Genomic DNA, 12,356 nt, shown 5'->3' on the forward strand with positions numbered 1-12,356 from the left:
CACTTTGGTCTTTTAAGAACAACAACTTGTTGTGTACTGCCTTGGGTCTTTTAGACATGCAGTGGTCAGTTCACGAACCATGTTGTACTGTAAATGAAAAGGCATCGCACACCAATATTTCACTAGATCATCAAGGTCGGCTGACTGTTAATTCGAGTAGTGTTACGACACAAAGACATGATGGATGATGAATCACTGAGGAGATCACGTCAAATGCTGACCTTAGCCTCCAAATAAATAGTCTTATAGTTGAGTGAAGAGTGAACTTGTTGAAACTTGTTGCCACTCAGGATCCTGTTTCCTTCATGCTTGTAGACTCCATGCAAAGCCATTTCATTATTTAACAAGGCCATTTTATTCATTACTTAGAAACCAACTTAATAATTACTTATGAAACCAACTCTGATAAAAAAAAAAAGGAACACTGGTTATATATCACAGCAGTATGGGTAAATATGTTTTTTGGTCTTCCCCATTTTTCCTGATGTGTGTGTCTAGATGGTGATAGTAGGAGTGTAACGCCATTTGCTTTTCATAATATGATGATTTACTCTTTTTTGCCTTTGAATTAAAAACTCAAATACATGGCGTGTTTCTTGTGGAATTCCTCTGTCTACAATCTATGCTAACTTATTGGTATACTTACCAAAACTAAGACCCACATGCTACATAAAAAAATTAATCACTTAACATGATGTCTCAGAGTTGTGATTTTAAGTATAACTGACATTATCAAAAACTTCTTAACAAGCTCTAAAACAGCTGACAGTTCAGTCTGTGACTGTTGACTTCATTATCTATGAACCTATAGACTGGTAAAAATGTACAGGCATCTTGCTTTATACCATACAAACCACCAATATAGGCTTAGAGATTAATTTACACAAAATAATAGCCATTTTAACCAGAATATTGTTCAGAAAAAAATAGTAAACAGGGCATCCTGATAGCTTTGAGCTTTAAAAACACTGACCATATAATCACAAATGCCCAGTTTGAGTCCAGCTGGACAAACGCCCTATTTTACTGGCCTCCCACCAAAACATTTGAAGTATAAAAAGGCAATAATGCACCACAAAAACTTTATACGAAAGAATTGCATTTAGATAAGCTCCTCACTGTTCAAGCTTAAAGAGTAGGAGCTGATATCTTTACAGAACAGTCCTATTAACTGTCCTATTAACTGTCAGCAGATGCCTATCTAGCATCACCTGTGCCTTGTCACCAAGTTTTTCTTTTTTTTTTTTTTATCCCAAATATCATTTCCCACCCAGCCAGTCTGCCTGCTTGCAGTGTAAAAATGTTGGGATAGGTGTAATACCTAGTTGACACATCCCATCACTCCTGTCAAGCTGGGCGGCTGGGAGCATCTGTGTGGAAGGGGCAAGAGAGAGAGGGAAAGGAGGAGGTAGAAGAGGACGAGAGAAAAGAGGAAAGAGAGGAAGAGACGAGGGGAGGAGGAAGAGAGGAGAGAGGCAGAAGGGTCAAAGATGAGGAGGAAGAGGAGGAGGAGGAAGGAGGTGAGACATAAGTTAATTTGACAGACAGCATTTTATCACAAGCAAAACGTTAGTGTAGTGTTACTGATGAATCCAATTCAGATTCTTAGGTGAAATGTAGCTTTAGGAAGGCAGCTGCAATTAATTATGTCGCAAGTAAGTCTTCCATGTTATGGAATAATGACAGGGGGGACAATAAGCCTGTCCTCATCAACAGGTGGCTGGAGCAGCCAGCCAAGGTTACCCTTATACAGAGAAAGTTGAGCTTTACATGAGCATTGCATTGTTTGTGTTGCCACAGTCAAGCCACCCTCCCAATCATGATCAACATGTTAATATTTGAAAAAGTGTGGAGTGGAGTCCAGCTGGGGTTGAGGATGTCAAAAGGAGCTTGATATAATCAAGCTAAGATCTTGGCAAACATGGCACCATCACAAAAAGGAAATCCACCAGGCAGGAAACATGAGCGGTCAGATGACCATACAAGTTTTAAACCAGGCACTCAAACTCAAATTACCTTAAGGTCACTGGCCTGACATTTTTCTCTTACTGCAGGATGGCTGCTCCAATACATGGCAGAAAAATAGCCCCTTTTTTTTCCAAGCATTCAATTTTAAGACTTGGAGCGACCCAGTCTTTCCCCTGTGACCGCTGAGCATACTGGCCAGCATGTTCAGTGGAGTAGTGCTCCTTGAGATTGTTATTAGGAAGCTGTCGAATTAAACTCAACAAAAGCAGTCAGTACGTAAGCAATAAGTAATCAGTTGTCCATCTCTCTTGAAACTGTCTGTCTAAGGGGGTAAAAACAGACAAACACACACACACACCCCAAAATAAAAGAACAAGGAAAAATCAAACTGGGAAAAAAATTTCATTTTTCAGAGGCGAACGGCCAGGCACCGTGACGACTTGCAGAGCCTTCACGCTTGATACGAGAGACATGATGACTTCATTTTTGGCGCGCCCACCCTCAGGTTGAGGACACAGTGTCCAGAATGAAGCTAGCTTGACAGTCTGATGAGGCGTGTGCCAGCACCAGAAGAGCCATGCTACTGTAGCATGAAATCCTCAAATGCCCTTTTCCACTGTTGCCCAAGAGACAAAAACACTCATCATCCCGGTGTTTTCTGTCAGTTAGCATGGACTGGGAATCTGTCCACACACACACGCACGCACATGCACACACACGCAAACGAACACACATCAGAAAACCAAAGAGAAAACAAGAGAGACGGAGGGAACTGGAGCGAGAGAGGAGAGAAGTGAAACTGAGTTCATGTGATTATGTAAAGAAAGGGGAAATCTGCAGTTTCATAAACATAAAATAACTTTTCACAGTATTTAAAAGATAACACACAGAGGACAAAAGCAGAAAAAATGTGAGTGTGTATGAGAGAAAACAAGAAAAGCACTGAAGAAAAGGAGAGCCAGGAGGAACAAAGACAACTGTGATGGTAATTTTAGTTCATCCCAGAATATGCAGGCTGGTGGACTGAGTTGCTGCCTGGATCTATAACCATGGTAACCTGATCTGTGGATCCTGTGCTCCTGCTCCTGCCGTGTTGTGTGGGATTCCACTGGAGGAGGACCTCACACCAGATGTTTGTGTTGGCGGTTTCATCTTTAGCGCCAAATATGTGTTTCAGTAGCACACGTGTGTATCGCCTCCATCGCCGCCAGATGTTTGTCTGTAGTTCAGTCAGACATTCTGGACTATATTAAGCCTGCAGCTGTGTTACAGCAATGTATGGGTATTCTCACCAGCAGAGACTTTCAGTGTCGCTTGTCCCTAAAGGATAAATAAATTCCTAACATGTAACACCAGCATCTTTATACTGCTGCTACAGCTAACAGTCATTTACATTATTGATTAATCTGATTATATTCTCAAGTAATTGACTGTTTACTGAGAGAAAACGTCCATCACAATTTCTCAAAGCCCAAAGTGACATCTTAAAACTGCTTGTTTTGTTTGACCAACAGACCAAAACCTTCAACTCTTGGGAACAGCAGAGCCACAGGCTAAAGTAACCACTTGAAAAAGGAGTCAAATTACAAACACCTGAGATGATACATCAATAATTGACAAAATCATCTGTACAATGAGACCATCAAGGTTGACAAGGCAGGACCAGGTGTGCATCAGACATCTTGGACTTATTTCAATAGCTATGTTGCACGGTCCTGTTTGGAAAAGTACTAATGAGAACACAAGACAAGAGAATAAGTTGCTTATCATTTGGATTTTGAAGTATTTTGCTTCATAATGAAATCCAGAGCCACGTGACAGGTTTCTGTTCTATTTTTCCATGAACACTTCAACACTTGGCCAGCTGCTATCCTATTCAACAAGCAAATTATTAAACCTGCCAATCACGCATCAAAAGTCGTTTCATTACTGCTGTGAAATTATTTGAACCAGGAAATCAAGATAGAAAATGAATGCACAAGTAATGTTTCAGTAATTTGTTCAGGTATGCACGTGTGTACAGCCATGTTCTTAAAGATACACAGTGCATGTGACAGCAGACTCTTTACATGGCGGGGTACACGTGATGGGTTCGTATTTCACCATGAAGGGAGGGAAGGGACGAGATATTGTAAAATGCCTGTAAGGTCATGTTTACATTGGTCAGCGTCTTGTCAGTGGAGCAGAGGTGAATGGAGATAAGAGTTTAGCTCAGCAGCACAGTTACATATGTGCCTGCAAATTTTGGAAAACCTATTGTATTAACTGCTCTGTTTCATATTGCCACTGACTGCTGACTCCTCGCTCCTCTGAACCATCCAGTCGGACCAGCAAGTGATCAAAACCTGCTTCAGTTTGGAAACTTGATGATGCAACCTGCATGCTGTCTCCCCTTCATCCCACACATCATACATTTCTTTCTGTCTCTGTTATGATAGACTGTGTCTGACATATCAAAAATCACGATTGACACACAAAGCCAGAACAAGCTTGTCCTCTGTTTTCCTGGCTACGAGGGTGGCGAGTCCTTCCCCATCAAAATGTAACAGTGGTTGGCTGAAAAGGGGTGAATGATGACACCAGAGCCTTTCTGCATAGTTCAGAGACTTTCCACTGAAAAACTCTGAAAAAAGGACGTGGGGTGTGGTACTTCTATATGGGTCGCCAAATGCTGCCACATATGCTCTCTCGTCAATGGGAGCAACTGAAACAAGAATTTGGGTCTAAACCAACACCTCTAAAAAGAAAAGAGGAAGTAAATAATGAAATCACCTGCTGAGGTCTGTGGTTGGAACATACACCTACAGACACTTGTCTCTTCATGTCACAAGATACTGATTTGACCAGTCAAGTCAAATGGATGCCAACTTCAGATACATGTGCACTCATGCACGGGTCCATGCACACACACTCACACTCATTTGTTCTAAACATCAAATTATGGTGACAGCTGTCAGAAGCAAAGAAAGTCAATACCAATAATTCACACAGACACAACCAAAGCTCTTAGCCAAACATCCTTTACACAACTTCCAAGAGAAACCACAGATGTTGAATTTACTTGCTGATTCATGCAACCTCTAGACAAAGAAAGCAGGCACACGTGTGAGCCGATCTGGTTTTGTAACTCAATTATGCCATGTGAGCAGGTCGCTGGTTTAAGTGACCCATAAACTCAATGTTTCTGTGTACTGTGTATTACAGTGTGTACACCTTGACTGACTGAAGTAGTTGCCTTATTTGTGCTAATCAAAAAGAGACAAGGCTAAAACCTAAAAGAAATAGAAGCAACAGCATCTTTTAAAACACTTAAATATGATTTTTGTTTGTATAACAGTTGAACATTATTCATCTTCATCCATATTGCATTGCTTTGAATTTGTTGCATTTCTTTTACTCCCATGGCTGGGTACAGTATATTTATTGTTTTCTCTAACTGGTCTCTCTCAGTAATCTTCTCTGCTGCAGTACTATTTATTCACTTTTGTCAACAAATACAATTAATTCAGTAACTTCAGTCCACATATACAGGCACACACATCTTGATAAACACGGACAAATATGTAAAAAAGCATACAAACATACAGGTATCATGTACTTAGTGGCAGCTAAAAGTGCAACATCATTCAGGAGTAACCTTCCAGCTCACAATGCCATCTTCATTTCAAATGTACTGACAGTACTGACTTTCTCTTCCTCTACGTTTTGCCACCTGGATTGTAAGAGACAGGCGGAGGACTGGCCAGAGGGGAAAAAAAAAGAAAAAAGGAACAGCAAATGTTGTGGTGATATAACTCTACTGAAAGTACAAATGAGATTGTATATTGACTGCTGACTTTCATTATTGTACGGGAAATTTAATCAACTTCCAGTTAAGAATTAACTTGAACTGTGCTGTGACCTTTTTTTTTTTTTTTGATAATTTGGCCCCTCCAAAAAAATCCTGCTTTCTTTGATACTTTACAGTTTAGCAGCAGGTGGACTCCCATGCTGTGCTGTACAAACACATTTCTCAGCTAAAGAAACCAAAGCAGCAGGAAAGACAGTCACATTTAGATCAGAGGAATAGAGACGTTCAGCCTTTCACTGCATTTCCATCCCGTTCTCAAAGCAACACCTACACCCACACAGCATGCTATCAGCAGCACGTGAATGGGCGTTGAAGGTTAGACACACACACGCAGTTTTTCACATTTGTTCTCAGAAAAAGTAAGGCCTGTACTGTAACTGTACACGATTCTTTAAGGTTGCTCCACCACCCACAGGCTCAGGAATTTTTTCATCAAGCCCAGCAGAGATATTTAAGATTAAAAGGTATCCATTGTTGCTTGAAGTTGATGAAATCCTTTAAGCACACCCAAGCCAAACTCCAGCTGTTGCTCACAACGGTGTAACCAGTTTCATGTGCTTGTACAGTGACTGTGGAGACAGATTACCTCCTTTCAGCCCCTTAGCAGTTTCATAATGCTGAACCGGAGATGTTAAAGCAGACACTGTTTCCACAGCAAACAACTCATTTACATTAAGTCTTTAAAACAGACTATTGTAGATTAGAGGTAAGATACTACAGTACATAGGTTGTAAAGTTCTGCAACTTCAGGCCAGTATCTTACATACTACTAGGGCTGTAACTAACAATTATTTTCATTATCAATCTATCTGCTGATATTTTTGGATTAATAAATCAACTGTTTCATCTATAAAATGTCAGAAAATATAAAATGTTTTATTTTGTCTGTCCAACAGGCCAAAACCCAAAGATATTCAATTAACAATGACATAAATCAGAGAAAAGCAGCAGCACATCACATTGGAGAAGCAACAACCTAAGACCTTTTTCGCTTAGAAAAAACAACAAATACTACTAACTAAAAAATAGTAGCAACTTAACCTTATGTCAATTGACAAAGCGATAAATTGCTAACTAATCGTTTCATCTCCAGAGTAAAATTTTCAGTATTTCTGCTTACCATCAAAAGACGCCCAACTCTGCAGCTGGATCACCACAAACACCCAAAGACACACATTATAGAGGACATTTTGCTGTGCACATGAAGCCTGACAGGACAGTACTGACAAAACAAATAAGGCTAGGAGAGATAAGAAGGCATCACAGGGTGAGGCCTTGCACACAAGGACCCCAGAGCCAGGGGAAGATAGATATATGAACAAGGCCTAGATTGAGATTTTCAGCATGCAACAAGCTCACACTGCTCTACCCGTAAAACATGACTATCCTGTATACTGAAGGTGACCTGCAAGGACTGAACTGAGACTAAGGCAGATTTAACAGAACCACAGACTTCACTGCTGAGAGCAGCACACACAGAACAAGTTTCTTAAATGTGAGAATTCACAGCTTTTCTCTGTTGTTCTGAGGTCTTGGTTGAATAGAAGAAATTCGGAATTCAAACATGTCACATTGACAGTTCTCACCGTTTTCTGACATTTTAAGTAAACTAAATAATGGAAAAAAATAATCTGCAGTCCAGCCTCTTGTATGCTGAGTTTCATTGCAGAAGATCACTTGCATCACTTCTACTTTTATTTTGAAAGATCACAGGAACAGGCTTTTTAAATGCAGTCATTTGATAAAAAGTGCATTGATTGAAAGATCGAATGATCAAACTTTCAGTGATTGGCATTAACTTTTTAAAGAATGCTTTGTTAGCTGGTGTTGGCTACATGTACCAATGTTAACAATTATAACACTTATGTTCATGGATCTTTACAACAGCATTTTAAAAAAAAAAAAATCAGACGACTTGTGTGGATGTGTTGAAGTCTATGTCTTGTGTAGACACAGACTTCAAATGGACCACTTCCAGTAGGCTTGAAATGAGAAGGTAAGGCAATTGCAAATGCTCTTCAGTCTGCTGCTACCAGTCCATTCATCATCTGTCATGTTGCTGATTAATTTTTTATGAAACTTATGATGTGGGTCATTGCTCAGTTCCAGTATGTTCAAAACTGCACTGACTGCCTCGAAGGAAAAGCTACAACATTTAACCATCTGGAAGTGAGGCACAAAATCTGGGCCGTGGCTGATTAGATTTTTTTTTTTTTTAAATAGAGATTGATGGACATCAGTGCTACATGCAGGCATTTATTCAGCTATAGTGATAAGCCAAAGTGAGATGGAAAGGGCACAGGGAGTGTTACACTCTTTGTGCTTGTTGCTGCTTGTTCATTTGTGCTTTTTACTGGTTAACTGGGCAGATTTCTTATTTTAGGTGCTGAACCTGAATGGTGGCAGTGTTCTGCAGTTGAAAACATCTTTGGGGTCTGGTCATGCACTGAGTTCTACATTTAAAGTCGCACTTTGCACAGAAACTTGGTTGTGATGGTTTTTGTGTGAGATGACTCTACTTTTTGTTTGGTCACTTGGTTTCGTGTAGTTGTGATGGACACTTGTGTGCGGTGACCTGTGGTTTGTGATCTTTATGTTGTGGTAACTGCACTCCACTCTTTGTTGGGTCACTGTGGGTTGCTGTTTAGGTGTAAGTTGGTGTGGTTGTTTGGGTGTTACTGCTGTTGTGTGTTTAAATGTAACAAATTAGTTATGTTGCGACCCTTTTTTGTTGTTGGGATACAGTCACTCCACAGATCACTGGATCACTATGGCCTCCCAGTTCCTCAGGTCAGTTTGTGTTGCTGGTGTCCTACATTCATCAGTGTAGTTTGTATATGTTTGAAGACCACATGGAGTCCATTTTGTGTTGTTGTAGTGGCACTTCTTTGTTGTTGGGTCATGGTGTGTGGCTGATGGTCTATGGCAGCCACTTTTGTAGTTGGTCTACTTGGCACCCACTGATTTGACTACTTGCTTGTGTATTTGTATTATTTTTTTTTTTGTGTGTGTGTGTGTGTGTGTGTGTGTGTGTGTGTGCGTGGTTGCTGATCATTCAACAAAGTGGCAGCGCCTTAGTTTGCCCTTTGGTGAATGTGATATGATTTTGCTAGTTCTAATCTTGACCCAACTTGACACTTTGTCAGCAGTGTATGCGTATGTGCATGTGTTGTGTTGCATATCGTTTGCTTTAAGTGTTGTCTTGTGCACAGTGCTGGGCATCTGACAGGCTCTAGATTTGACTGCAATCTGGATTAGTCCACAAGATCAGAGATAGTGAGGCGCTGGCTTGAGTTTTGTGCACAGAGTGCACTTAGCTGTGTTTTACATTAACATACAGCCTTCGTATGTGCACTCATTTCGACTTCAATAAATAATTAAATTCTAGTGAGCTTTATTAGTGGCTATGTTTATCAGAAAAAAAAAACTCATGTACGCTAATTTTGGTGTAAAAGCGTTAAAACAGAAGCTTAAAACACTCACTCTCAGAGAAAACATGTCTTTTCCTCACACACACACACACACACACACACACGCACACGCACACGCACACACGCACACGCACACACGCACACGCACACACGCACACACGCACACACAAGCATCTGCACTACTATATTAGGTGTGATCCCCAATAAATCAATAAGTGGCCCCACTGGTCTTATTAAACCACACATCACCACTCACACTCAGGAAATCTTTAAAATACAAAGAAAAATCTATTGAATATTCATTCACTCACAAATTCGTTATACCAGGCCAGATGTGACCCAGCAAATCACTGACAGTTTTCTCTCATTTTTAAAACAGTGCAATTGAACATTGGGTGATGTTATATCAGCAGCCACGCGCACACACAACAGAGGACGCTCCTCTGTGATTGAGCAGGGTTGTAATTTTGACACAGGATTCATTCTGAAACAAAGACTTGATATTATCCTGAAAACTTGCCCTGAAGTATCGGAAGGAGCTCACAAATATCACTTCACTGGTGACAATAAATCCTTCTGTGATACTGTTACAGTGATGAATGAACAGGGGGTTAGTTTAAAACCGCTGCTTATGCTGTTCAGTCCTTGTTATGCAAGAATCATATGGTTTGCTCTGCTGCCTTTGGCCTTTTAATCCCCATCTTACTCTATTTCTTTTGTCACGCACATAACTAGAAAGTTAGAAAGCCACTATGTGTAGCCACTACCAGCAAAAGCCCTTTTTTTAGCTTATTTAGCCAAAAAAAAAAAAAGTGACATAAACAGACAGTAAATAAACAGTACTGCAATAAACAGACTGGAAAGGGAAACAAAAAGTAAATATTATTTCAAGGCATACCGTTCAGAGCTCAAATCTTACCATTTATCACCCAGCATCACACACACATATATACACACACACACACACACTACAGTGGGAGGGCACAGCATGACCCAGCACTATGGTGTAATCTTAGTCACACGCTGCCTTCAGCAAACAGGGCCAGGAATCCATTTCTGTGACCCAGTTCACCTCACTGTGCCTGTTCCTGCCTGGCCCGACATCCTGTGAGGTGATCCTCTGCTCATTTACTGTAAGTCAGACTGACTGGGGAGGAGCTACTCTGAGAGGCTGGAAAACACATTTTCCAATGAAGATCCTCACAGTCACTAAACAGGTTTCTGCATTGTGCACCTAGCCAGTGTCTCACATGTAAGCCGAACAAGGAACCTGAGGAAACAATGCATGTGATGATTGGGGTTTTTGTTTGAAGCTGAACTCAACTGCCGGTAAATTTCCTTCTAAGCAACAATACATATGCACCTTTCAGGCAAATAGAGAGGAACAATATATATTGGCCTCATTTACAGAGTGATGGCTGCACATCTACACATACTGACTCATGTAAGGACAACAGGAAACAGCAGCTGGTCAGTAGCCTCGCACCTTTCCAGGTGCCTATACTAGAGAAGTAGTGCTGACACTGAACAACACACACAGCACTCTGTAATTATATGTTTTAGCCTGAAACTGCTCTTACTTTAAATGAAAAGGTAAAAGGAAGGGTGTACAACTAACACTTATGAAGCAAAATGGGGGTACACTCCTAGCTCTGCTGCAAACATTACTTAAACTTAAATAATGTAACTTCAACCATTTCACCTGCTCAGTCTAGTCTGTGAGAATAAGTAAATATCAAATTAAGAAAAACACCAAATGCAGTGACATTTTCAGAATCAGAATTGGCTTCACTGGCGAAGTTTGTGCGTTTTGTGACCACTTATTGCTTTTTAAACATGATGAATTGCCTTTTAAACCTGCCTAGAGCTTAAATGACTAGTTGATAAGTCCATTGGGTGACTGACAGAAACCTAATCTGCAACTATTCTGATAATCAATCATTTTTCAGGCAAAAATGCCAGACTGGTTCTAGCTCCTCAAATGTCCCCATTCTCCCCTATTAATACAATAATAGTTGTTAGTTGCAGCCCTGACCAGGAGTGATGCATGTGAGAACATTTTTAATAAAAAGGTGTCCCTTTCATCAAACTGGCTGGCACAACGCCATCTCTTTATCCATAGCCTTGATCTGCTGCTTGAAAGGAATAATCTTTCCATCCAATATCTTGGTTTGGTTCAGAGAACAAACATACCATCTCATTGTTTGTTGATGCTCCTCCTCTTGTGCTTAGCACAGCCAGACATTGTGGCATCTTTGCTTTGAATTTCATCATCTGGGTTCTGTCTGGCATAATTTCCCTTAACGTGGCTCACGTCCTCTGGGAGGACAGACCTACAATTGCAGGGACAAGCTGTTTGGAGGCTTGAAGCCATAACACTTGAACAAATTCAACCAACCCACCTGCCTCTCAACCTGTACTTAAGATCGTATTTCGAAAGGAGGATGTATGCCAGCACTTTCAAAAACTAACAAAACAACTGTTCTCAACAACCGGTGACTTTGATTTCTATGTAAAATGCTCCACCATCACAATGGTCACCAAGGAAAACATTCATCACAGGTATAAATGATGGAGTCCTGCCACCCAGACATCTTTGGTCACAAGGATGCCAACGTCATTGCATCTTCAACTTCCTCTCAGACAGGAAGCAGCAGGTGAGGTTGGACAACCTGATTTTCAGCACCTGTGCAGTAAGCACTGGCACCACCTAGTGATGCGAACTGTCCCTGCAGCACTTCTCCCTTTACACTACACCGAGGTTCTCTCTGTCAAATTCGACGAGACGAGACTTACCATGAGGCTGCGTCCGCTGCCAAGATAACTCAGGTTTACTGAGTTATCTGGATACCTGTGCCCTTTAAAACAAGAAACCTGTCAGGGTCCATTGCTATGGCTTACTGACCTTTTGACATTTAAACCAAATTCTAATGCTATTGCTTTTGTTTTAGGACAGCTATAGGTACATGTGCACCGTGGGCTGCTGGGAACCAAATTCCTTGTATGCACACTCAGCTAATAAAACTTATTTTGGTCCTTTGCTTTGGGTTTAAGAGTGACTCAGCAGGATACTAAGTCCGAAAATAATTGCAAACAATAGAGCTCAA

The 12,356-nt window shown here is 40.8% G+C and overlaps 1 protein-coding gene across 3 annotated transcripts in view; it reads right to left on the reverse strand.

Moving 5' to 3' along the window:
- Window positions 1-12,356, reverse strand: part of slc23a2 (solute carrier family 23 member 2) — a 36,495-nt gene that overhangs the window by 21,529 nt on the left and 2,610 nt on the right. The window contains exon 2 of one of the 3 annotated variants that reach the window (XM_076730521.1): window positions 1,322-1,370. The exons of the other annotated variants lie outside the window; for them this stretch is intronic. Coding sequence (XP_076586636.1) covers window positions 1,322-1,370 — 49 coding nt within the window. The remainder of the gene's footprint in view (window positions 1-1,321; window positions 1,371-12,356) is intronic. 3 annotated transcript variants of the gene reach the window in all.

This window comes from Chaetodon auriga, chromosome 5 (assembly GCF_051107435.1).
Source record: "Chaetodon auriga isolate fChaAug3 chromosome 5, fChaAug3.hap1, whole genome shotgun sequence".
Classification (NCBI taxonomy): Eukaryota; Metazoa; Chordata; class Actinopteri; order Chaetodontiformes; family Chaetodontidae; genus Chaetodon; species Chaetodon auriga.